The sequence below is a fragment of the Chelonoidis abingdonii genome, chromosome 13 (genome assembly GCF_003597395.2).
Source record: "Chelonoidis abingdonii isolate Lonesome George chromosome 13, CheloAbing_2.0, whole genome shotgun sequence".
Lineage (NCBI taxonomy): Eukaryota > Metazoa > Chordata > Testudines > Testudinidae > Chelonoidis > Chelonoidis abingdonii.
The window spans coordinates 24544483-24572287 of record NC_133781.1 but is presented as its reverse complement, the minus strand read 5'-3'; the positions used below and the strand labels follow the sequence as shown (position 1 = coordinate 24572287).

At 38.7% G+C, this 27805-nt stretch overlaps 1 protein-coding gene across 2 annotated transcripts in view; it reads left to right on the top strand.

The window, feature by feature from the left end:
- Positions 1–26915, top strand: part of SMURF2 (SMAD specific E3 ubiquitin protein ligase 2) — a 122188-nt gene extending 95273 nt beyond the window's left edge. The window contains exons 9-20 of one of the 2 annotated variants that reach the window (XM_032805591.2): positions 763–847; positions 5665–5823; positions 6052–6117; positions 11213–11417; positions 13102–13205; positions 14973–15087; positions 15510–15688; positions 16503–16640; positions 16882–17002; positions 18817–19018; positions 22518–22593; positions 22960–26915. In XM_032805591.2, the coding sequence (XP_032661482.1) occupies positions 763–847; positions 5665–5823; positions 6052–6117; positions 11213–11417; positions 13102–13205; positions 14973–15087; positions 15510–15688; positions 16503–16640; positions 16882–17002; positions 18817–19018; positions 22518–22593; positions 22960–23059 (1550 nt within the window). In that variant the 3' untranslated portion in view covers positions 23060–26915. The remainder of the gene's footprint in view (positions 1–762; positions 848–5664; positions 5824–6051; positions 6118–11212; positions 11418–13101; positions 13206–14972; positions 15088–15509; positions 15689–16502; positions 16641–16881; positions 17003–18816; positions 19019–22517; positions 22594–22959) is intronic. The other variant, XM_032805593.2, reaches the window with a different exon arrangement.
- The last annotated feature ends 890 nt before the right edge of the window (positions 26916–27805 follow it).

The following is a 27805-nucleotide window of genomic DNA, read 5'->3' as shown; positions in this document are numbered from 1 at the left end:
CTCCAGGGGGCGACCTGCCGGCCCACCGAGCATTGCTAGGGTAAAAGTTTCTCCGACGAACGTGCACGCGGTGCGCGCACACCTTACTGGAATCGATATGAGCAACACATCTCGAAGAACAACAGTTACAAAGGTGAGTAACCGTCTTATATGTGCTTGTTTAGTGTTTGTAAAATATGTGCTATTCTAGAGTTTAGGCACTGCCTTAGAAGAAGTAAAAGCCCAGTATTGCAGAAATTTTATTATGTAATCCCAGATGTAGACACAATTCCAGAAGAAACTGAAACCTTTGTCTCATAATAGACTCCTGTGAACTGCAAAGAAAAGATACTACTCTCCTATCCATATCTACAAATTTTAGTATTTCCCCAAAACTCTGAGACTGTAGAAGAAGCATTCCATGCCTCTAGCGAAAACAAATATCTAAAAACTGTCAGATTGCCAATTTTCAAGGCTTGCTACTATGCTAATTGACTCTGATTTGGATTTCTTACTTGGACGCCACATGCAACCTGCTCAGTCTGCTGTCAGGAAGCCTAGCTCTCTCTACATGTTAATCCGATGACAGTACCTAGAAACCTTCCATGGAGAAAATCTGTTTAACCACCTTTCTAGAGCATCTCTTCTTTTGAGCAGGGCTTTTTGGTTAGTAACTTTCTCTATAATCTTGTAGTATGAGCTGGATGACTTTATTTTCCTTTTTGCCTTTCATGCATGTCAATCTTTGTGATTGCTCTTGTATTATTTTATCTTAATTAACAGAGCAAAGGACAACTCAGCAAGGTCAGGTCTATTTCCTGCATACTCAGACAGGTGTAAGCACGTGGCATGACCCAAGAGTACCAAGGTAAGAGAAGAACTCACATGTCTTTATTGTTATATGAAGTCTTAAATTAAACAGGACACTCTTAAAATTGCTTGTCCTCCAATATTACACTGTTGAATGTTACTTAAGAGACTATGCAGACTGGCTTGCTAGATGAGACATGCCCCTGCCCCCTTCTCCACCCCTACCCCTCCCCAGCATTCAGCTTGTCATCTTAACATAAGCCACTCAACAAAACAAATTACACCCCTTGCATCGAAAACTAAGACTTCAAAGAATTCTTCAATAGTAGAAAGTCTCGGAGAATAAATAAAACTGTTTTTATGAAAGGAGATATAGTATCTGATGGTGTTAGTATTAGATATAGCCCCAAAGATTATAAACAAGTCTGGCTTTTTATCCCTAATAAAATAATGGAACACACAGGAGAAGATGGAAAAATCACTAAGGCTTGGTCTACACTACACAGCTTTGTCGCTAAAAGTCAAGCAGTGTAAATGCTATTTGTTGGCACTTTTGCCGACAAAATACTTCCACCATCTATGAGCGGGTTTCGCTTTGTTGACTGGAGAGCGTTCCTGCCGACAATGCAGGCATTCACACAGGCACTTGCCATGGCAAAACTTTTGTCTTTCAGGGGAGTGGGAGGGTTTGAGCACCTGTGAACGACAAAACTATCGTTGAATTAGCGGTGTAGACAAAGCCTTAAGATGTAGGGCTGGCTCGTGAAAAGTTCTCAGCTCCCACTGAGAGAAATGGGAGCTCCCAGAAGCTCAGCAACCTGGCTTCTGCCTTTGGGTACCTAAATGAGAACTGAGCTCGTGTAAAAATCTGGCCCATAGAAGATAACTGAAGCATGAGAATTTAGCAACATAAATTTAAGTGCAAATCTTGTCAGACAAACTGGATTATTTTTTGTTTGCAGACAAGCCTGGGAATTTAAATTCCTAACTCTGCTGGACATTAAAAATTGTGGATTTAACACAGACCCTGGTTTTATGGCCCATTACAACAATTTGTAACGCATTTTGCTGCCTACTCACCCTCCTTTTCCCTATGGCTGCAGAGGTGCTAAGTGCCCACTTCATTTTAAGTGGTTTCCTAAACACCCCTTGTGTTTAACAATCTGTCCCACCTTCTATTTAGCTGCAATACTCTCTGGTTACCTTCTACAGATTTGAGGAAGAGCTCTGTGAAGCTTGAAAGCTTGTCCTTTCAAAAAATAGAAGTTGGTCCAATAAAAGATATTACCTCATTCATCTTATCTCTCAGGGTTATTTTATTGACTGAATAAAAAAATTGAAAAGAATATGGTTGATGTCTTGTATGTTTAGACTTTAATAATGCATTGGATACAATATTTTATGGTCTCACAATCAAAGTAATTCATATTGGCTTGGGTATGAATACTATCCCATGGTTTAGAACTAACTGAAGGACTGTAAATAAAGGGTAACGAAAAATGACAGGTTTTGAAGCTGAAAAAGGTGTGTAGTGTATTACTTCAGCATTTGGAGTTAGATCCCTTTTCATTAAATATCTTCCTTTAATGATCTGGAAGAAGAGAGCAGGCAGCACATTCATGAAATGTATGTACTACACTAATTTGGGAAACGATATTATGAACACCACTGAGGACAAGGCAGTAATACAAAGGGACTTAGATGTGTTAGAAAGGGATGCTTGAAACAGCAAAATATGGTTTAACTTGGAAAATGTAAGCCAATATGTTTTTGTTAAAAGGTAACTTGAAACACTGTGGGTTTGGCTACGCGTGCAGCTGTACAGCGCTTCCGCGGGAGCGCTCCTGCAGCAGCGCTTTGAAGTGCGAGTGTGGTCACGGCGCCAGTGCTGGGAGAGAGCTCTCCCAGCTCTCTCCTAGCGCTGCACGTACTCCTCCACCTCCCTGTGGGGATTAGCTTACAGCACTGGGGAGCCACACTTCCAGTGCTGGGGCACTGTTTACACTGCCACTTCACAGCGCTGTAACTTACTGCGCTCAGGAGGGTGTTTTTTCACACCCCTGAGCGGAAAAGTTGCAGCGCTGTAAAGCGCCAGTGTAGCCAAGGCCTAATACTCAGTAGGATATAGAAGTCGTGAAAATGGTGGGATACACCTAGAGGTGACCATGGATAGCATTTTGTAATAGTCAGAAAGATCCAGTGTGAGGCTATGTGTACAGGGGTATTGTATTGTGGAGCAAGAGGGAATACATAGACTGTTTCTTGGAAATTGTACTTAGTTCAGGGCACCTTGTTACCCATAGACAAATGGGAAGGAGTACACACATGAGAACCAAACTGATAAAAGGGCTAGAAGGGATTGACTTGATTCTTTACACACTAAAAGCTAATGTGTACAGCTTGGCTAAATATTTAAAGGGAAAGATTAATCTGAAGTTTGCAAATGTCAGGAGCAAGGGGAATATAATTAGGAATAATGAATTAAGAGGGAAAAGAGATCATGAAAATATTCCATACATCGATGAGCTGTACTAAATTCTGGAATGGTTTCCTAAGGGAAATGGGAAAGCCCACTTTTCTTGACATATTTGAAACTAGATTGAGTACTAGAAAAATGTGCTCTGCAGAATAAATTCTGCCTTTTCAGGTGGAGATGGACAGGATAATCCAACACGTCTTTGCATCTCCACTTTCCAGAAGGTTGAGGTTTACTGTCCCACTCATTTTACACAGACAGGGACATGTTTAGAGAGAGAATTATTGTTAGCTTAAAAAAAATATTAACACACTGGAAGCTCTTTAAGATTATTACCTCCTAAAATCTGCAGATGCTAATGTAAAAATGGCATGTACAGCCCTAAATTGGCAGCAAGCCCTGAGATTTATAAGAAACTTAACAACTCTGTGGTTGGCTTCTGCTCATGTTCATTCTCATGTAAATGGATGTTGGATTGCAAGAAGTGGGTAAGATGCTTCAAAACGGTAGTGTGAAGAAGAAAACAAAGTTTTTAATGAAAAAGTGACACTTTTGGTGTTTGAAATACTACTTTTAAGACAAGGAAAAATACTTTTTATTGTGATGTTGTCCTGAACCTTTGGGGGGACTATGGAGAAGATTTTCTAAAACACAAAAGGCAATTAAGCAGCTGATGCCAAATTGTTAACTTTCATCTGTGCCTTAGAAAATCTTCCCCGGATCACACTTTCCATCATTTTCTGTGGGCAATGTATTCTCTATCTTGCTGCATAGAACTAGTCTCCATTTTGTATGTGGGGACTTTTTTTAAAATGCACCTTAATTTATCCACACTTTTTGTGCGTCAGATAATTGAAGTTGCAAATGAGAGCAGTACTGACATTTAGTTGTTTGTGGGTGTGATCAGGTGGCTGAACATCTACTTCATAGAATACTTCCATCATTTTGCCCTGTCATTATTTACGGCTACAGACTTGATGCAAGAAAGGAGGGTTTAGAAATTATACCTGTAGCCTATATAAGTACATGCCTCTCTCTCTTAAATAGATCAACCTCATTTTGGTGGTTCAGGTTGGGGATGGGGAAGGAAATCCAATGTCTAGACTGGTGGCAGAATATAACAACATTTATATTCAGCTACTTTTGTATTTAATAGATTTAATTAAGAGCAGCACAAACGTCTCAAACTGTAATTATGATGAAAAGATAAAAGCTGCTGTGTGATAGCAAGAGGTCAGTGGATCTGCAAATTAACAATTTAGAAAAAGTTGCTTTATTAAAATGCTTTGGGCAAAAATTATTATTAGCTAGGTATTTATTGCTCCACTGAAAAGGGCACTTTACTAAAGAGATTTACTTTCACTATACTTATTGTAATCTTGTAAATTCTTTCATATAGTCTGTGTTAAAATACTATTTTCTAACTATTTACAGTGATACTACTCAAAAACAGTACTGCTATGCTTCATATCCTACAAGACCACACAAAGGGTATAGTGGGATTGACAGTTTTCTACGTTAGTTGAAGACTGCTATTGTTAGAAACTGGTAAAGAATTGGGGCAATGGTCCTTTTACAAAAGATACCAAATGCTTAAAGATTCAGCATAATAATTTGATTTGTAAAAAGTCCTAATCTATGTATTTGGGGCCAAATTGCTTCATGAATTACATATGCCCTACTTCCAAGGATGTCAACAGAAGTTGAGCTAGAATACCTAAAGGTTGTCAGGGAGAAGGGATGTTTTATAATTCCTCAGAGAAATGCTATGCAGTTTTTAAAAACCACAATATTCATCTTAAATAAATTAACCTGCAAATGCTACTTGCATTCTTCTGGCTTTAATAGAGATTACCTGAGACCGCTTAATGGTTTACTTAAAATACTTGTTAAAGAGCTTTTCTTGCATCTAATTGTTTTTTAAAACAGACAAAAATGGCTTTTTATTTGGGCAGATATCCATGCATAAATCTTCATGGAATATGTAACTAATCAGAAATGTGGTTCGTTTTGTGTGAGTTTTTAAAATGTGATTGAGTGGCTTAAATGACTACTGTTGTTTTTTAAAACTGTTTGTTGTTAAAACTAATGCAACTCCTTTTGGCAAATATGGTGGCAGCTTTTATTTTTGTTTTTAAGTCTGTATTAAATTAGTATCTGATATTTTGTAAAAATGAAAATTATGTAATTGCTTTTCCAATGCATGTGTAGTCGGGTGTGTATATTTTCATTTTCTCTGGTAGGCTTGTACCTTGGGAGTAGAGATTCCAGCTGAACAGATTAAGTTTCTGAAACAATACATTTTCTCAGACTTCATGGAATTGTTCTGTTACATTTACACTTGTTTGGCTCAAAGGCCAAATGCTGAGGTATTTTTCATTTTATATTTGTTTTTGCAGGGATCTTAGCAACATCAATTGTGAAGAACTTGGTCCACTGCCTCCTGGATGGGAGATCCGTAATACAGCAACAGGCAGAGTTTATTTTGTCGACCATAACAACAGAACGACACAGTTTACAGATCCGCGGCTATCTGCTAATTTGCACTTAGTTTTAAAGTAAGTTTGAGAAGTGTCCAGCACACATTAAATTTGATATTAGAACAAGAAGGTAACTCTCGTGGAAGTGCTTGTTATAAGGCAAGGTGCATTCCGTGTTATGTAAACTCTCTGCAACAGTATTTGCCCTTAGATTAACATGCTGCAGACATCTGTGTATATACATAGTATATATGCGAGAGGTTTGATTACTAGATAAATATTTTAATCTCTACCACCCTTCAACAGGGGCGTGGCCACTGTGATGTCATGGGGGGGCAGGTGCCGTCCCATGGAAGAGATCTGCCACCCCAGGTGAGATATTGTATAACAGTGGCAATTTTCAAAGAACAGTAGAAGTAGTGCCTGCTGTACTTTTTTGCATTGTCTTCAGATTATGATGTTTTAATCTGTGGGGTAACAAACTGATTTAAAAAAATTAGATGACACATATTTTGTTGTCATTAAAATAAAAAATTGACACAGGGAGCAAGTAACTAGGTATTCTTCCCACAGTTTGTCCAGCTCCAGATCTGTAATAAAGACAATTAGAAACATTTTGAACATAAGGAACCACTCATTGGATATGAAGCTACTACTAAATACAGAGAAAGACAGTAAGGGTATTTATGATGTGCACTAGGGAATATGTCCCAGCATTTAGAATCTTAAGCAAAACCTAAATCTGGGTATTTTCAGATACTGCCTTTTTATTATTATTATTAAACAAACATTAAGGAATTCTGGCTCTCACTTTCATTCCTGATGTGCTCATTTCACATTGGAGTGTTTCTGTATCACTAAATGTGGAAACCGAAAAGAATACAAATGTTTGTTTTGTCTAGACACAGCTATCAGCTTGTCCAGACATTGCTGGAATTTTGACTCTGCTGTTTCTCCCACTAACATCTTTTGAAGACCATTGTTTCGGGAAACACCTGCATAGCATTAACTAGGTGTTGAGTGGAAGAAACAATGAAGAGCTGGATGGACAGCCAGCCATATGCAGTCAGCATGAGGAGGTGTTGGGGAGGGATGGCAATAAGTTTTCTTAAAGGGCATCAGGGTATGTCTACACTTAAACTGCTATAGCAGCACAGCTTCGGTATAGACACTACCTATGCAACAGAAGGGGTTCTCCCATTGGCATAGATAATCCACCTCTCCAAGAGGCAGTAAGCTAGGTAGATGGAAGAAGTCTTCCTTTGACCTAGCACTGCCTACACAGAGGGTTAGGTGAGCATAGCAGTGTCTTGGGGGGGGGCGGGGTATTTTTAGCTATCCCGATAGAAGTTCCCAGTAGACCAGCCTTCAGTCATTGGGAAATGAAGCCAAGAAGAGTATGTCAGAAGCCAGCAAATAGAAGAATCAAATTTAGGCTTTGAAAACATCCAGAAAAGCTTTTTATGTAACTTTTGTGCCATCATCTAAAAGTTGCCTAGCTGGTTTGGGAAAATGGCTTTTGTCTGGACAAGCCACATCTGGAATCTAGTGTATTGAGAGAGAATTTGCCATCTAAACATGAGAAAAAAATATTTTTAAATGTTTTGAGGACCATATTTTTGAGTGTTACGGGCATTTTATGGAAGTCTTCATAGTCCAGGTTGATGGCTTCTTTTTATGAACCATGTACATTTTTTTCTTAACTGTGTTTAGATTCCTTGTCTCCTTAGCTGCCTGCTGGCATTGAAACTGGATTTACCAGTGATTCTTCAGGAGCCTGCACACATCCAACACAGAGAATTATTTTTATTTGGATATTTTAACCAAATATTCTCTTTTACAACAATATGTGTTTTATATTTGTAGAAAATGCAATTTGTTGGAGTATTTTTATTTTTAAAAAATAAATATTCTGGTTAGCACAGCCTCTGTTTAGATCCACCAGTTGCCATTTCATAGATATTTACAAAATAACTACACCTCTACCCTGATGTAACACGGGTGTAGGGAGCCAAAAATCCCTACCGCGTTATAGGTGAAAGGCCACTGTATTGGAGTAGCAGTGGCAGGACTGCAGCAGTGATTTAAAGAGCCCGGAGCTCCAGCTGCGGGGAGCTCCAGGCCCTTTAATTTGCTGGCGAAGCCCCGCTGCTGCAGCCCCGGGGTAGCGGCGGCAGGGCTCCAGCAGTGAATTAAAGGGCCCAGGGCTCCACGCAACAGCCGGAGCCCCACTGGTACCGTGCTATATGAGAATCCATGTTATAGTGGGGTAGAGGTGTATGACATGGTTGTTCGCATGACATTTTATTGTGCTTACAATAGAGCTAGCTTTGCATCAGAAAAATCCAATTTGACTAGCAAACTCCAGAACCATTTTACACTTCTTCAAGCTGTAAAGACCTATAACAACATGCTTGTTTTTCATTTGTACATCTGTCTTTCATTAGAAAAGGATTTTAGAAATTCAAGGAACAGTGTCTGCAGGCTGATAAATTTTCTGTAATGTTTATTCTTTTATTGTACCAGACAGGATATGTGAAAGTGATTCTCTCTTCACGCCCCCCTCTGCGTCCCCCCCACCATTTACTCTGAAGTAAAAACATGTCATTTGCCTTAGACCTGTAAGATTTTGTAAATTATCTGAAAAATAAAATAATATTGTTTAAGAGGGATGGGTGGAATATAATTCTAAGTCCAAAAATATAACATAGGGTTCAGTTCAGATGATACTGACTTTTCCATTGAGCAGAGATGCCATTTTGTCCCATGCCATTATACATGGCTACCTAATTCTGTTTAAAATTTAAATATTGGCCCAGAGTTACTGATATTTTCAAAGCTGAATGAGTTAAATGCTTCATTGAATATATTACTTTGGAAGTATAGTTGAGCAATTTTCTGGTGATGCAAACATTGAAAAATAACTATGAAAATAGCAAAATACCAGCATCAACAGTTCATTAATGGTAAAATAATGTTTTTATTATTTTAAGTACTGCAGACTATTTAGCTAATACTTCATTTGTGATTTGGTTTTGGTCTGATTCAGCTAATACTATTTTATTTTTCTCCCTCTAGTCCTGCAGCTATTTTAAAAAATTGTAATTCGATGCATAGTTCTTAAACTCATGCTGATTTCATGTAGTGTGTTAAGTGTAGACAAGTCCATAGAAATGATTTTTCTCATTTTTTGGGGAAAGAATGGAGAGGAAAGTAGAATGTCTTACACTTTAGCTTTGAGTAGCACTGAGATGTTGGTTTTCTTCCTCATTAAATCATTTTAGTGCCTTTTTTAGGATAATGGTTTTAAGATAACTGAAGCTCATTGTAAATAAAACCAACCATGGTCACTTTACACAGGTATTTTTAGAGTTTGAATTTAATTTTCTTTCTTCACCCCCCAAATAATTGCTCCTGGAGATTTCTCTATCTGCTTCTTGTTAAATCTTAGGTGAAGCAGTTTACAGTTTATTTGGTGAAATTTGCAATGGCAGAAGAGTGAGGGGAAAAGTTCCACTGATACCTGCTCCCTGACTAGCAGATACTTAATAAGTTGTGTCCTAAATATTGGTGGTAGAACTGAATTTAATTCCATTATCCCCTCCTTAGAGCCTGTGGGATTAAAGCAAATATTAACATTAAAACTCTTTATTTTTGTTTTAGTGATTTAGAATGTGCCCTATGGCAGCATTTCTCAAACTGTGGCAACCTGGACCACTTTGTAATTGTTGTTGGTCTGCAGTGATCTTTCTGGTCCCAGTTTTCCTCCTTTTTCACCCTGCTAAATTGCATTAAAAGAAAAAGTTCTGTAATAACAGAATGGCTACTGAAACCCTGGAGCAAGCTGGGACTTTCACTTTTAACTGCCAACCCTGAATGTTCCAGTGGTGAAAGCTTGCTGGAAATGAATTCTGGTTGGCCATTGTTCATAGGGAGCTTTCTAGCAGATCATGTTCAAAACAGTCAACAGACTAAAATATTTTCAGGTCTAAAATTATGCATGGTTCTGTTTAGAATCTTTGGTGTATGAGGTTTGAAATATCATTAATAACAGTCAACTGAAAAAACGCATTGAAATCTAACCTTCATTACTCAGCACTGTACATTCAATGTACTGTCTTCTGTGTTCCACATGAGACTTTTTGCTGGACAGCTTAAGTAAAGTGTACCTTTTTTACACCGTTGTGCTAGGTCATTGTTTCCCAGATGATGGGTCATGACCCACCAACAGGTCATGGGAAGATTCTAAGCGGGTCGCAGGCATAGTGCAGACAGGGAGCCCAGCTCATACTTACCCTGAAGCTGCGGCTCCTTTCCTGTGGGGCTGGGCCTGATTCCCCACTCCAGACATGGCCTGGCATGATAGGTTACAGCACCGCTGCGATTTGGCTTGGCCGCCCCGCTTTCATGACAGAAGAGTGGTAGGGTGGCCCTGTGAACCAAGTCACAGTGCCCAGAGTGGGGAATTGGGTCCAGCCCAGTGGGATGGGAACTGCCACTGTGGGGTGAGTGCAGGGCAGGCTCATTCTCTATCCCACTCCCCCATCCCCACAGGTTCTCCCTTCTGCACTGGGCTGGGATTAGGGTTGCTGGGCTGGAGGGTGATGCTGCGGGTGGCCAGTGCCTCCCTTGGTAGGGTGAGGAGAAAGAGGCAGAAGAGGATGCTGGGCTATTATTTTGCCCCCATTCTCCCCACAAATTTGGACCTTGGTTGGCTTGCAAAAAAAGACAAAATGCAGTTGGCGGGTCACCTCATTAAAAAGTTTAGGTATCACTGATCTAGCTCAAACAATATCCACTTATTGTGTGCAAGATGGACACTTTCACATGCCTGTAGCTTTATAAAATCTCTTAGAATTGGTAGTAAAACTGCGTGATTATCTGTGCCAGTTAGTTACATGTGAACTCCCTACATTCCTGTGGAGTAGACAAGTCCAGGTACAAGGGACAAGGTCCTTTCCACGCTGCCAGTACAAACATATTTTTGAAAGCTTACTCTTTTTCAGACAAGCCATTTAAAACAGACTGTGGTATTGACTGTAGATTAGAGGCGTAGTGTTTGGCATATCCCTGAATTTTAAAATGGAGGAAGGTGAAACATGCGAAGGAAATATGGAAATGGTATCTAAGAAATTCAGTGTCAGCAGCTCAGTGGTAAAACTGTATAGATAATGCTTTATTATACAGTGCTATAACCTTTTACATACTTCATAGAATAGCACTAATGGAAATAACAAACCCTGAAACCAGCTACTTGCCAAGAAAGACAGAAGCATATGTCTTTGGTCAGGATAAAGTCTCTGGATTTTTTTCTCTGAACCTGGACATTTTTTTAAATGTAATTACAATAAGTAACCATGTGTAATTGAAACTAGTTTTGTTGTAAATACTAAAATTTAAAAAATATCTGAGAGGGAAATACAGGCATGTGACTTGAGTTTCTGAAAATAGCTCTGTTTATTTCTAGCCGTCAGAACCAACTTAAAGATCATCAGCAGCAACCGCAGGTAGTATCATTGTGCCAGCTTCCAGATGAGGCAGAATGTCTGACTGTGCCAAGGTATAAGCGAGACCTAGTGCAGAAACTCAAGATTCTGAGGCAAGAATTGTCGCAGCACCAACCCCAAGCTGGCCACTGTCGTATTGAAGTCTCCAGGGAAGAGATTTTTGAGGTAATCTGAAGATAAGGAAACTCTACCCATTTTTAAGTGACGGGAGAGCGAGAATAGGGGAGGGAACTTTTCCGAGGGGTGGTGATGGCATATTCTGGGGTAAGGGTTGAGGAGAGTGTATAGGTAATCATAGATGTGATTCTCTTCCAGGAAAGAAATGAAAAGGGAGGGACAGTTGTTTAGGAGAGAGGAGGGTGTAGATTGAAAATTTAGATTTTTTTTTTTTAAATATAACAGGTAAATAACTTTATATAGCATTCATCTTTGATGTTGTAATTACACAGTATGTATCTCAAATACACATTTTTGTTCAGATTTTTGAAAATAGACTAAATTCATGAATTGTCAAGGCTGCTGACTGACAGGAGACACCTAAAGTGCAGTGTTCTCACTGGAATTTTGCAACATTGTTTTGCTGAAATGATCATGTGCAGTTGTAATTCTTTGGCTCCCCTCCACTGCAGCCTTCTCACTTTACACTCAACTTCCAAGTCTCCACATTGTGGTTACCATTTATCCACCCTGACGAGATTGGATGAGTCTTCCTTTGAAGACTTGCTCATCTCACTTTAATTAGCTGGGAGGCTGCTGTGCAGTAATCAGACATGCCAACTCACAAATTGATCATGAGTGATGTGATTTCTAAGTAAAGTTGAGCCTCTCTCACAATCTTGCGATAGAACTCTCAAATGTCAGGAATATTTATTTTTATTTTTATTTTGCTAAAAAAAGACATTTGAGAGCTGTCGCGAGATCCGGAGTGAGGCCTAATTTTACTTAGAAATCACAGTCAGCAAACAACTTGCCCTCCCCAGGGCACTCGCTGTACTAGAAAGGTACGTTTTTAGTTGTGTGGTTGCAGAGGAAAGGTTGAAAATGTGACCTGAGAGCACCTTAGAGCCTCAGAAACCAGTAGGGAAATAGAGAACCCACATTTCATTGGCTTAAAAATCATAAGGACTTTTTTTTAATCTCATGATATTTGAGGATCTGACTCATGATTTTCTAATAGCAAGGTTTGACAACACTGAATGAAAGCTATAGTTCCTTAGAGGCAGTGTGCTAGCTCCAGGGCATCATGACATTGCTCTCAAATAGAAACTGTACATTTTAATACCCAGTTCTTCATTCCTCCTACCTCTTTGTTCTTCAGTTTCTCTATCCACGCATATTTTCTTCCAGTAGTGTGTGGGAGTTACCTGATAGAGGTATAACTCTATTTTTCCCAGTAGCAGGGGCATCTAGTGCTGGCAATATTTGATATTCCTTAATGCTCCCCTGAAGGCTTGTTTTTGTACCTACCCTTTACAGATTGCCCATGTTGTGTCTTCTCAGACAGGAGAAATGAGCCCTTATATAACACTTGCAATTTTAAAAGCAGTTTACTGGCAATTATAGCTTTTAATTAGTTGTAGAAGCTATAGAAGGACAAAACAAAAGAGAAGCGATCCCTGCACATGACAAGCAATTTAAGGATCCATGGCTTTTCTAGCATATCTGTTTTTTATTTGATGGGTAATGTTATATTGGTAGAAAACACGGTAGTCTGAGAAATGGTGGTTAATAACTGAAAGGACACCATTTGTTTTAGGTACTGAGAGTCAAATGATTTACCATAACAAATAGTAGTAGGATGTCTATCCATAAACAGCAGTGAATAAGACCGTAGATGGTGTGATTGCAGGAGTCTTACAGGCAAGTCATGAAGATGAGGCCAAAGGACCTGTGGAAGCGATTAATGATAAAATTTCGTGGAGAAGAAGGCCTTGATTATGGAGGGGTTGCCAGGTATGCTAGATAACATGATCTAAATTATCTTGCTTCTAATTACTGTGTCTTTTAAAAGACACTTTTTTTTTTTTAAATGTGTGTTCCACTAATAATTTGTACGTCAAAATTCTCTCTCTGTTTTCTGGTGTTTCTCTAGAGTAGAAAATATACCCCAACAAAGGAATTAATATCTTGTAAGTAAATCTGCAAGATTACTGCAGGTCTTAACACAGATGCATTTTAAATGTGAGACATGTTTCTAGTAACTCCACTGAAGATGTAGTTGGGTTTTCCCCCCCCTCTGGTTACTGAAGCTTAGATATTGGAGAGTTTACACCATTAAGAACTGACTCCACCTTGTGGTACATTTTTGGTAAGAGAAGTGAGTCTAATATTGTAGTTTTGAATGAAAAACCTTGACTAGGATTTAAAGTCAAATGTTAGCAGTCACTCTAGAGTAGGGAAGTAAGCCTGTTTTAATTTTTCACTTGTTAAAAAAACATTTTTTTCTGCTGGTAGCAAATGTTTAAGTTTAAACATCGTTTAAAATGGTTTTGATATAACAGCTACAAGTATTTTAATATGAAGTCCTTGTTGCAACTGTAAAATAACCTAGATGCTACTGTAATACAGTCAAAAATATTAATATGCCCATCCTTGCTGGCATATGGATGTGTGACCTGTGAATGAAAGCTGTGAGTTAGAAGTTAACATATTTATTGTGGTGAATAGCACTTTCATGTTAAATTCTAAAAAATACATAAGTAGTGAAAGTTGCAACTTTCTTCCATTCTTAAGCATCCATCTGCCCCCCAAAATTGGGTAGTATTTCTTTGGCGTTTCTAGGTGCTGTATGGCAGGTTGTCGTAATGAAAAACATAAGGCAACTATTATATTGAAAAAACCTTTAGACCCCTGCGTGGATAAAAAATGTGTATCTGCAACTTATCCGGGATTCACAAAAATGTTCCGCAGATATCCACATCCGCGGATATAAAGCAGATAACTGTGGAGTTGCAGGGCTCTGCATAACTTTACTTGATTTTGCATAACAACACTACAGTGTGTTTGCTTCATGTAACCTCTCATCTCCGGAGGATAACTTCTCATTTAATCAGTATTGTTACAACAATCTAATATTTTGCTGACTTAATTACAGCTGCTTGTTCAGTTATAACAAAAATGTTTCAAAAGTAGAAATAACAGATGCAGTAAGGTGTCATTTTTTCCATGCTTCTGCTAGTGTTTTCTAGCACTACTTCCGTTGGCCAACCTTGGACAATCAGCCCTCTGCTTTGCTGGCAGCCAAAGAAGCAGAGCTAAGGAGCAGTATGAAAAATTATGGCTGTTCCCCTCCGCCCCTTAAACCAATATTTATCAATCAGTGCAAACCTATTTAGCACTTTAAATTGAAGCCTTTAATGTAAATGCCCTTCAGGTAATGGATACGTTCAGCAGAGTATCATACAGCAGTGTTGTATAGTGAGTAAAATATACAAAGTACAACTTTGTCTTAAATGTGTAATGCCTAAAGAAGAGGAAGAAACTAGAAGTATTGAGATTAAATTGAAGAAAAGGCTTGCAGAGTTGGGTCCCAGCCAGTTTAAAAGTACTGTATGCTTACTGGGCGAGAAAAAGTAATTTCTGCTTTCTGTCCTGTTTATAGCTTAACACTGTATTCAACGCTGTAAATGTTTACCGTTGAAAACCTATATTTTTGTGCAACTTGTCAACATAGAAATGCATTTGTCTGAAACATGCAGTAAAATTATTTTATTTCCCCAGGGAATGGCTTTACCTGTTGTCTCATGAAATGTTGAATCCATATTATGGCCTCTTCCAGTATTCACGAGATGATATCTATACACTGCAAATCAACCCAGACTCTGCAGTTAACCCGGTACAAATGATGACAAATTTACAGAACTCATTCTTTTTGTGACCTAGGAAATTAATCTTCAAACAAGCATGGGGAATGCCTTAGACTTAAGAGTCTAATTCTCAAATTATCATTGCTAGAAATTGAATTTGTGCAATGGCATGACCCCTTGGTAGTTAGTATTAAAGAAAAATACTGAATATTTCTCCTTAATCTTGGTGCCAGATGTTTGAATTGCTTTACAGAAAGCATGAATAAAAGTTGTTTCTGTGCTGAGTAATAGGATCTCTGAATTGTTGCCAACCAACTTCTGAAAGTGTGACAACAAAAAACCTATAAACTTTTTGATTGTAAAGTCTTAATTCTGAAATTTGAAATTCAGTAAGTACTCTCTCTGGAAGTCTGATTTAGTTGAATGCATTTGTTTTGTCTTTTAATTCCAGGAACACTTATCATATTTTCATTTTGTTGGACGGATTATGGGGATGGCTGTGTTTCATGGACATTATATTGATGGGGGCTTCACATTGCCTTTTTATAAGCAATTGCTGGGAAAGCCAATTACTCTCGATGACATGGAATTGGTTGACCCAGATCTTCATAACAGTTTAGTCTGGATACTGTATGTATTGCACATTTAATAATTATGATATTTAAAATTGTTAGAATTAATACAAATGTCTAAGGTAGATTTACAGTATATCTTTCTAGACTAAGTATATCTAGTGTTCATAGTAAACAAAAGCTTTTTTAAAAAATGGAGTATTTCAACTTTATAGAGGCATGGACGTGTATAGTGAATGTAATTTTTGAACATGGAAGAATCTTTGATTCACTGAGCTTACGACTTTAACTTGTCAGAAATTATAACTTAGTTTTTCTATTTACTGATCATGTAAACCAGGGGTCGACAGCCTTTCAGAAGTGGTGTGCCAAGTCTTCATTTATTCACTCTAATTTCAGATTTTGCGTGCCAGTAATACATTTTAATGTTTTTAGAAGGTCTCTTTCTATAAGTCTATAATATATAACTAAACTATTGTTGTATGTAAAGTAAATAAGATTTTTAAAATGTCTAAGAAGCTTCATTTAAAATGGTGGCCAGAACCTGGGCAGTGTGAGTGCCACTGAAAATCAGCTCATGTGCCGCCTTTTTGGCATGTGTGCCATAGGTTGCCTACCCCTGATGTAAACCATTAAATAGCAGCAGCATGTTGCTAAAAGTGTTGCATCAAAAGGTTTGACAGTGTTCCAAAATACAATTCGAGAATAATAAAGTAGTAATAGGTTTTCTTGTGTTATGCTTATTATCAATATTTTGAAACCAAATCTGACTGGAAATTAAATTGAGGTGTCTATCATAAGTATTTATGAATGTAATACATTTGCAGAGTATGTCTTCTCCACTAAACCATTTGTCTGTTTCCCTCCACAAGAGAGAATGATATTACAGGTGTCTTGGACCATACGTTCTGCGTGGAACACAATGCGTATGGGGAAATTATTCAACATGAACTGAAACCCAATGGCAAAAGCATCCCTGTGACAGAGGAAAATAAAAAAGAATATGTCAGGTATTAAATAATCACCCATCTATTTTCTCAAGCAAAGCTTCTCGTTTAGTTTCCTCCCTGAGAGAATTTGGCTTGTTTGAACCTATTGCCAGTGCCACATTTAAGCACTACTACAGTAGTACAGTAGTTTTATTGTGTTGTGGTGTTGCTGTCAGTAAGTTTAGTTTTTGGCTGGATAAAGTGCAGAGTTATTGTGTTTGAATATATTTTTCACAAAACGAATTTGCGCTTGCTTTTGCAGGCTTTATGTAAACTGGCGGTTTTTACGAGGAATTGAAGCTCAGTTTCTAGCACTGCAGAAGGGATTTAATGAAGTAATCCCACAACATCTGCTGAAGACATTTGATGAGAAGGAGTTAGAGGTCAGTACGCTAATGTTGCATTATGTCATCAAGTGTAACAATAAAAGGCTGATGCATGCTTCTGAGACTAAACAACGTGCTACGTTGCATCCCCAGTGCTTTTGGGGTTTTGCATGCAATATTACAAGCACCACAGTTAAACACAAAATGTCATCCAGGCCTTGGAATTTTGAGGTTGATCCCTAACACCTTCAATTCTGTATATCTTCCACAGAATCAGTAGCTGGGTTTGTCAGGTTGAAGCATTTTCCTTCTCGTATGGGCTGCATTGCTTAGCTCTGTTTAGTAGAGTGTATACACACGGGTTTGGGCGTTTGTTTTTGCTAATCTTGGGAGTGACTGAATAGGGTGTTTTTATAGTGACTGTAGAAGTAGCCACTTCCTTTATTTCAGTCAGTTCTGATAGGACATGTAGTGTGGATCCCCCTCTTGTACCTTGGTTCAGTTGGTTTTTGGGTTCCAAAGTATCTACAATCACCTCATTTTGGTCCAGAGTGTTCTCTGTAGTGGAAGTGGCAGTGCATTACCCTTAAAAACACATGTATGCCTCAGCACTGCCACTAAGTGCTCTACTAAATGTAAAGATCCAGCACCTGAAATACGTATTGCCCTGGACAAATGCAGCAGGTTCCCAAAGTCTGTTTTTAAAAACCGACATCTAATACAGAATCCATATCTGAGATTTTTTTCTCTATCAATCCTGCACAACCACAGCCATTGTATGTGTTTTGGTTTATAAAATGGCTAAAGTGTGAATTACCCACTTTTTTCCTGTGTTTCCTTTTGTAAAGTTATTGTTATACTGGAATAAATTATGATTGATTGTTTGTTTATTCTCCTAGTGAGCAGGTCATACAGTAAATTCAGAATAGTTTTCTGTATGCCTCATGAGAACTGGGAACAAAGCATTCTCTGTCAAGAGGATCTGGCTTCTAGAGGAATCAGCTACCAGAGGAGATTAGGCAAATCCAGAGTTTGACTCTTTCAGAAATACTGCAAAACCTTCTTCTTTGAAATAGGCCTTTCCACCCTCGCAAGAATGACCTGCACAACACTGACACTCTCCTCTGCTCAAAGACACCCATTTCCGCCCCAAAATAAAAACATTATAAATGCACATAGAGGTTTTATTCAAAAAAGGAAGACGTGCCGGAGACTGCACGAAGTTCACTAGGGACTTGGCTGTAGCTATTGATTTTTAAACTGAAGGCGTTCAGATGCAATGGTGATAAAACCCTTAGATACACGTTCACAGTGCACAGTTTAAATAAAAACTCTGACAAAATCAGGGGATGGATGTTATAACAAAAAATTAAAATGAAGTCCAAGATACATTTTACTTGTGCATTTGTCTTGTAAATGTGTTTAATCTGATTTGTACAATATGTGTGGATATGACTGCAATAAAAAGTTACATTAAGGGAAAAAAACATAATTAGTTGAATTCTGAGAGCCAAATTATACCCCCAGCTACTCATGAGAAACTCCTTTTGAACTCAGTGGCAGCGATGGAGCATCTGAATGCAGAATTTGACCCGTAAAGTGTACACTGGAAACACAAGACACTTTTTTCAAGCTCTCTAAATTATCTTTGCCATACAACTTTTGGATATTGGCTGCTCTGCTTGATTGTATGACATTTCTTACTACAGAATAAAATAGTATAATTCTATGTGCCTTTAAACGAGAGAGCCTGTAACTTTCCATTTGCACTGAAATCTACAGGTATTTTTTTAAATGTGTTGTGTTTTGATGCTTAGATGTAATGTCACTTATTTGTATTGACCACTGATGATGTATACAATTATTAACAGCTCATCATTTGTGGACTTGGAAAGATTGATGTTAATGACTGGAAGGCAAATACTAGGTTAAAACACTGTACTCCAGACAGCAACATTGTGAAATGGTTCTGGAAAGCCGTGGAGCTCTTTGATGAAGAGAGGAGAGCACGATTGCTCCAGTTTGTGACCGGCTCATCCAGAGTGCCTCTTCAGGGTTTTAAAGCATTACAAGGTAAAAGTTCGATGGGAACCAACTTAAAATGGATCCTTTTGGGGAAAGAAATAACATATCACAGAAACCTTGCATAAAAATAAGATTATTGGTCTGTAATGCAATTTGTGTGTGTTGTTGTGGTGTGTGCTTGTTTTTTTACAAAGGAGTTTTCAGTGGTCTCGATTAGCTGTTTTCAGTATCATTTATCAGTTACTCTTCTCTCCTGTCCCATTAACGTTGTGACTCTCAGCTGTAACCTGCCCTATTCTTTCACTCAGTAAAGCGCTTCATTCTCAAGTCTTCTCTAACTGTAGTGAACTCTGGACATCAGAGACCTGTATGTGATTCTCTTGGCTGTTTTTTTTTCTGGCAGCCTGTTTTGTAATATTCACTTTATTACAATCCCTCGCTACCTCTGCAGCTGTCTACAGTTCACTCCCTGACCAGGAAAGCCAACAAGTAACTTCTTTGCGACTATAACAGGTGAGAGAGAGACTCTTGTGATGTTGACTTCATCATGGAAGGAGCCACATGGTGGTGAGCAGGCCAAGAACAGAAAAAATCTACCTCACTATCCAACTGCCTTTGGAACTCTAAGAGAATATCTACCTTTCGGCAGCAACAGTTCTAACTTTGTCATCCATGCTGCTAGGTGAACAGAATCAGAGCAATCCGTTCAGGCCTGTTTGCTCTCTCAAGAGGGAGGAAAGCGTCTAAGAACACGCCCCAAATAGAAATATTTTCTTTATCAGTAGAAAGGCTGGATTCCAACTGAGCAAAAACCTTGTGATATCAATTGCCACTTACAAAAGCCACGAGTTCTGGAAATCAACTGTCCTCACCCAGCCTTCTCACTCACATAGGGCCTGTGTAGTCTTTTGGGTTCCCAAGATCTCCTGCAGTATTAAGCTTTCATTAATGGGCGTTAGTACCCGTTAGCAGAATGCAGTACTGCACTGAGTGCTAACACATATAGGAGGAGCTCTATACTATGTTGCATATTTAAATAGCAACATGAAAAACTTAAGCAGAGGTGGCAGCCCCACGCTAACTTAGGTGCTTTCTTTCCTGTGATTAACACACTGTATTACCTACTAGATACTTGCCTTGTTTAATGTTCTGCTAGTGACCCTTATTACTGCCATTGCTAGCTTAACCTGTGTGTTAAATTCTTAACATGAGCTAGAATTTTGCAGCACATACTGTATCCTAGTGTCTGGCAAGGGCCATGCAACCACCAGAGCCCAGTGTCACCTTGACTACCACAGAAGTTGTACCACTTTAGCTATATTGGTATAGTTAAAGTTGTACAACCCCTACGGTCAAATCTACAGTAGAAGCAGTCTGTCAGTATAGCTATACCAGTGTACTATACTGATAAAAATGCTGTTAACATGGATGCAGCTAGTACTGACAAAGCTGTAGCCTTTAGTTGTATAACTTATTCCATCATCACTCTGAATGTAGTAAGCTGTACCAGTAAAAGTGAAGTTCTTCAAGTTATTGTCCCTATGAGTGCATTCGCCATAGGATATGCATGTGCTGGTGCACTCCTGATTGTAGATTTTAGTTAACTGTGTGCATGGATCCATGCCTGTGCTCTATATATATCCTTGTCCTCTGGTGCAAGGGTATATGGGGAGGGGTGGATCCTCCAAGGATCCAGTTCCTTCTCATCTGCCCTTGGCTTGAAACAAAGCATAGCAGAGTTTTCTGTTAGCCTCTCCATTATACTTTCTTAAGCTGAGGGAGAGTAGATTGAAGTTCCTCATGATGGAGTGCTCTGCTCTCTGAGACCTGCAGGATATGACTTCCCCTCCCTGGCACAACAGCCTTAGTCTGCACCATTGTGGGACCTTAATCTACTTCTCAGTGCCTTAAGGAGCCCAGCTGTTCACACCTCTATCTGTCTTCAAGACTTTGTTCCTAGTAGCCATAACTTTGGCCGGAAGGGTAGGGAAGTTAAGGGCACTCATGGCTGACCCTTCCTACTTACATTTTGCCATGACAAGGTGACATTTCACCCCCATCCTCATTTCCTGCCTAAGGTCTCTTCAGAATTCCATGTCACTTAGGACATCTGACTACCAGTGTTTTACCCCAAGCCTCATTCCTTGAGGGAGGAAGCTAGCCTCCATACCTTGGATGTAAGAAGGACCGTTGCCTTTTACCTAGAGGCAGAAAAACACATTTCAGGGTTTTCTCTCCAGGCTCTTGATCTCCTTTGCCAAGAGAATGGACAGCCAATTTCTGCTCAAACAATATAAATAGGTTTCTGATGTATTCTAGCTTGTTACAAAGCTGCAGGAGGTCATCCTCCTCCTAAGCAGACTGCTCATTCCAACAGGCCCAGTCCACCTTTATAACCCTTCTTAAAGATGTATCCATCATGTATAACTGCAGATTAGCAACCTAGTCTTATGTGCACATGTTCTCTGGGCACTATGCTATTCAACCTGCTTCCAAGTCAGAGATAACCTAGAGCAGCACTGTCTTCAGAGCTGTGCTGAGATCTGCCTCCATGTCAAGACACTGCTTAGGAGTCTCCTACACTGGAGCAGCCATAGGGACAATAACTCAAAGGAGAGGTTACTTACCTATACAGTAACTGGAAGTTGAGATGTGTTGCCCCTATGGGTGCTCCACCTCCTGCCTTTCGTCTCCTGTGCGGTGGAGTCTTCCTGTGCTTACAGTCTGAGAAGGAACTGAAGCAATGGTGGGTCCACCCTCCCTATATACTCTTATAGCAGATCACAAGGATGTATAGAGTGTAGGCACAGATTCACAGGCACTGCTAACTAAAATTACTGATCAAGAGTGTACAGGTGCATGCACATCCTATGATGGAGTATCCATGGGACACAACATCTCTAAGAACTCCAGTTACTGTAAGGTAATAACTTCTCCTTTTGCTAATATACTACACTAGGGGCTTTTGCCATCACAGCTGTCTTGGTCACAAATCACACCCTTGTAAATGTGACCCTGATGTGGATGCTGTTTATACAGGTATAAATGTGCTTACACCAGTGTAGGTTATTCTGGAATGAGGAGAAATCAGCTATAGTGGTATGAATGCGACCACACTAAGTTGTAGTAGTTTTTTAAAAAAAAAAAATCACACCCTTAACTGAAATTGTGATAACTGTATAAAAACTGTGTGGATCAGGGTATTCTGTATTATCTTAGTGCAACACAGATTTATATTTGTGCTGCTAGTTCTTGTGTATCTTTCACTGGCTTAAACAGTCAAAGTAGGGTTGTGCATGTGTGCAGAAAACCAAATTTCTGTCTAATGGGGAAATGTGGAGAGAGAGCTTCTCCATTTCCTGTTCTGTGTTCTCTCCCTTCTTGGCACAATATTATACTGTTTTTTTTTTCATTTTTTTAATACATGGCTCATCTGTCTCCCCTGCTTGTTTACTTCTCACTCTGCCTTCATAACAGTTACAAGATAGTAGTTTGGGGGTTATATCCTGTAGTAGTGCTAGATAATTCATTTTTACTGGATTTGCAGGTGCTGCGGGGCCCAGGCTATTTACAATACACCAGATTGATGCCAGCACTAATAACTTGCCGAAAGCTCATACCTGGTAAGATCATGTTACGTTTTCACTCCTCCATGGAAATATTGGCGTTTTGGTAAATGGACACGGGTCCACTGATATAGCACATCTAGATTATCCACTCATTTATTTCTCCTCTCCTGATAACTTTTCTGCTTGGTAAAGAATTCCATGATTTATGGCAATAGGAGATGGTCTGATTTTGTTTATATCAGTGTAGTTCTGCTGGCTATCGTAATGTAATTTAGTAATTTAATACAAGAAGTTGCATGCTTATCACCAAAGTGTTTCAGGGATGTTAAATGCAGTTGTAGTGCAACAGAACTGCATCAGTTTTGGATTTCTCAGTAGAGTTGAAACTCATATTAAAAAGCTTTTGCTTTTTGTTAACAGCTTTAATCGAATAGACATTCCTCCCTATGAAAGCTATGAGAAGCTGTATGAGAAGCTGCTAACCGCCATTGAAGAAACGTGTGGGTTTGCTGTGGAATGACCCTTTGCAGACTTACCTGAGACTCTATTTATACTCCTGTCAGCCAGAAAGCCCTCCCCTCAGCCAAGACTCAAGAAATGCTTGAAATACAGGAATGCTTTTCCTCTTTTACTCAAGAACACTGTGAGGAAAAGGACAATTTTGGATTTTTTTTTTTCTTCACGAAAATAGGTCTTGTGGCTCTTGCCACGGAACCATTCAGCTGCTATTAAAAACTAATATCTTGACCATACAGAATGCTGACTTTTACTCCATTTTGACAGTTAAGCAGTATTCTACACTTAAAGACTACTATTTTTGTAAAAGGTAAACTGTTCTATTTGCCTACCTGATTTCTATTCTCATAGACAAGAAGACACAACTTCAGCAGTCGGTACAAATCACGTTTCAGCTTGAGTAAACATACTGAACAGCATCTATACCTGCTACTTTAAAAAAAAAAAAAAATTTTTTTTTTTTGGATTATTCTAACTTTTCTTAAAATTGGCTAAAAGAATCGTTAACCTTTTTAATTACAGCCACTTACATGTTAACTGCGTTTTCTTATAGTGAAATATTATATTCTGCATTGTATGTTCAACTTAAATGTTACCCAGAATTGGGCTTTTTATATTTTTCAAGCGTGAATTACAGACATGAAGTTCTGTGTCCTGTTTCTATCAGTTGTCAGATTCCTAGTCTGAAATACTGCATTTGGTACAGTACTTTGTGTTAAATGTGGAAGAATCCTTTTTTAAAGAGCATTAGTCATTTCAGTTTTTTTAAACAAGCATTTTTGTAACAAGTTGATATTGTCGAGAGTATTTTTGGTTTGCTTTCAATTTAAAACAAATGCTACATTTTAAAAAAATTCTTAAAGCATGCTGATGAGGGGATGTTGACAGCCTTCTGCCTGGTCATCAGTTTGTTTCAGAACCCACTGTATCTAATCAACCAAAGCTTTTTATGTTTAAATGCAGCCAATTCACATTGTGTACTTTTTGATGCTTAAAGACTTATCAGGTAAACCACCTTTAATCTTTGTTTGGCTGCTCATGTCTTGTGGGTTTGCACAAATTACAAATAAGGAAAAGTAACTAACTCAAAGCAAAAGCTCTTCTGTTAACAAACACGCACGACGTGATGTGCTTTGAAAATGAGGTGGGTAAAGCACAACATTGTCTCTGATTGTAGGGATGAGAGTAAATATACGTAAGAGTTAAAATGTGGGCTGGACAGTTCAAATGGGAACATAATGCACTACCAGTAGAGGGAATCCTGGGCTGTTTAAATGAGCATCCTACTGTGAGGTCAGCGTGCTGTCTTTTTGGGGTATGGAGAAGGTAGGGTACTCACTGCACATTTTTTTCTGCATGATCTGTAATATACAACTGGCATTTTGCCTGCCCTTTGGCACAGTAATGAGGGCAGCAACGTTTGGAGATAATTTCCAATTTTTCTAATCAGTGTTGGGTTGTTTTTTTTTAAATTGGATCATAATTAATCATCAGAAATCTGCACTATTTTTACATTGATAAGAAACAAGAATCTTGAACTTACTAACACAATGGGATGTAAACAATTATTTCCTTTCACAGCATAAGTTATATAATGATGATTTTTTTTGTCTTGTCTATTCTACATAGTTTGAATGTCAACATATAAATTCATTCTGCCAAATCTGACTGCTACAGCACATAAGCTAATAATGGACTGTGGTCATTAGAATGATTGTTAATAGCCCAATAGTATGTCTATTTGAGAGCAGCAGTAATGAGATGATACCATCATTGGTAGCCCAAATCCACATTGTCACTGATTTTCTTCAGTAGTAGAACAAGCAGCATCTAGCAGTCATAACAAACATACCAATCTGGGCTTGTGCACAGTGGAGAGGTTAGTTGCTTGTTGATGCACACTGGAAGCAGCCAAGAGATCTGCTTTGGCAGCTGGGCTTGCAGTCTGCCAGAGCTTTTCCCTCATTTGGAGGGCTTGCAGCTCTGTGCGGAGCTCAGTCATGTTGAGTGGTAACACTGCCTCTGAGACCTTCCCAAACTCTGAGGGTCATGAGATGGATTGTTCTCTAGAGACAGAGTTCGTTTGTCACTTCACAGGCTGGAAACTTCATTAGTGACTCGCAAGGCCTTGGTGTGCATGGCTGCTGAGATGGTCTCACTGCATTCTTCATCCAAAAGGAATGGCCTATTGACAGCACCACTCTCTGGGGGAGGTGGCTGTTTCTGTTCTGTTCCTGCCCAAGGTGTGGTTGGGATTTTTCCCACAGACAAATCTCGTCCCATGTGACTCCCCTGATCCTGCAAGCAGCTCTTCCCTGTGGTGTATGAATAGAACAAGTGACTCCTTGGGGAGGGGCAATGCAGATCTGTTACACTAGAGGACCCAGCCTGGGGATACCGAGCACAAATACAGTATCCCCATGTTTGACTGCTGCAGCTCAGTGCCTCTTCTGAGCTGCCACTGTACAAGGTCTCTTGATGGCATCTGGCCTCTGCTGCTTCAGGTATGCATCTCCCTCCCTACTGTAGTCTACTCCCTGCACTAAACAGCCAGAACACGCAGCTGTAGCTGGCCCCTATCCTAACCTCCTATAGGTTTGAGATGTTGAGTCTAATGTAAGGGTTTATTAGAATTTGCACACACAACAAAAAAAACCCTAATCCAGTGTTTGAAGTTGCACAGCAGCTTTAGCTGTAGGTGAATTGCTTTCCTGCTAGGCATTTTGGTGTTGTGTAATCTCTCTAGTATCACCAGTTTAATATTATAAAATCTAGCTTCTTAAAATATTATGGACATGGATAGACAAAATTAATAATTCTACATATCTGATCAGTTATGAGGAATATATCAAGTATTTGGAGTGCCTTTTTACCTTCATAACTAAGAGCTTTAAATAAAGCACCCCAGCTGGCCAGAAGTTTTCTAATACATTTTGCAGAAGTATTGACCCATGAAAGTTTAGTTCCAAAATCATGTCAGCCGCTTTCCCTCAAACAGGTGCTAAGCCCTATGTTGCATTGAACCTTGGACTTTCACCCCATGATTAATGTGAATATTTATTTCAGCTTGTCCTTACTGGGTTTTACTTTATCCATTCTTTAGTTGCATAAAGTTGTTTTAGAGAAATGCTGCATCATGTTTTCATGCTGTTGCTTTTTGTTACGAATGTTTAATTATGAACAGTGACTATTTTATAGATTTCAAATATACAGCGCATAGTTGAATTTCAGAGGATTTAATTTCTCACTGTAAAGTTTTGTGATGGTGCTTTGTACAGGATGTATTCTAATTTTTTTGCACATAGGTTCAGCTTCCCTAAACTGATTTATTTTTACCATTTTTTGTTGTATACTAGAGTCCAGAGCGCACAAGTTTTCCTTTTGTATTTTTGTTGTACAACACTACATCTGTATTAAACTTCTGGTGCGTTTAAACTGGCTGCATTGTTGGAAGTAAAAGCTTTGCTTCTATATCATAAGTATGCATTATACAGCTTAATGTAGCATGCTCACATTGCTTCAGATTTTAAACTGCACCATATAGTTAACAGGTGCCATTTGTTGTATTTAACACTATATAGTAGGTTTTTGACTCTACCATGTCCCAAGCTTTGTCTGTAGCTGTAATTAGTTTATACTCAAGTATAATTTTCCCTCCACAAACTATTTTATTTTCTCATTTCTATTATATTTATTACAGAGTGTTTTTAGCATTGATATTCATTGTATTGCCATCCGTTACATGAGCTTTAACAAAACATCTGTATAAAATGGTTTTTAAAAACTTAAATGTACCCATGCAGAAGTTGAGCAATAAATTGTATGCTGTTTGCACTGTCACAGCATCAATGGTTTAAAAACGTTTAAAGTTTTTAATTAAAGGTTTACTTTGACTTACATTTGTAACTTTAGAGGTGTTCCGGGAGTCAGATCCAATCACAGAGAGTATATTGTACAAGATATGAAACTAATCTGATTCCTTCTTACATTTACTTCCATATACAGCAAGTATTAAGCCTTAAAACAGCATTCAGGAATGGATACTGTAGCCAGTTTTCCCTTACACAGTAGAACCTCAGTGTATGGAGGTTCGTAACTCAGAACAAAACATTATGGTGGTTCTTTCAAAATTTACAACTGAATATTGACTTAATATAGTTTTGAAACTTTAATATGCAGAAGAAAAATGGTGCTTTTCCTTTATTTTTTTTAATAGTTTAGGTTTAACACAGTGCAATACTGTATTTGCCCTTTTTTTTGTCTCAGCTGCTGCCTGATTACATACCTTTGGTTCCAGATGAGATGTGTGGTTGGTTGATTGGTGACTTCATAATGCTGAGGTTCCACTTTACTTTGTTTCTCCCAGCTCCCTCTGTGGCTTTTAACAGTAGCCACTTGAGTATCAACATGTCTCAAAGGAGAATTTCTCTCTTTATCAGTGAAGGGGTGACTTTCCTGCTGGCTTTAGCTAATCTGAACAGAATTCCTTGCAAGAAAATATATAAATATGAAATCAAATCAATTAATACTTTGTCTTCATTCCAACTCACTGGACGGAGGTGGGGAGAAGGGATTGGTCTATTTTAGTGTGTTAACTGTTTGGAAGTGATTCTATAAATTGTATTTAACAGGGCTATCGCCACAGGAAAAACTATTTAAGCTATCAGAAGCTTCAGTCAAGGTACAATTCTCTACTTTCTCCCACCAAGGCTAGTGTGAACTTTTTTTCCCCACATGGATGAGACTAAAT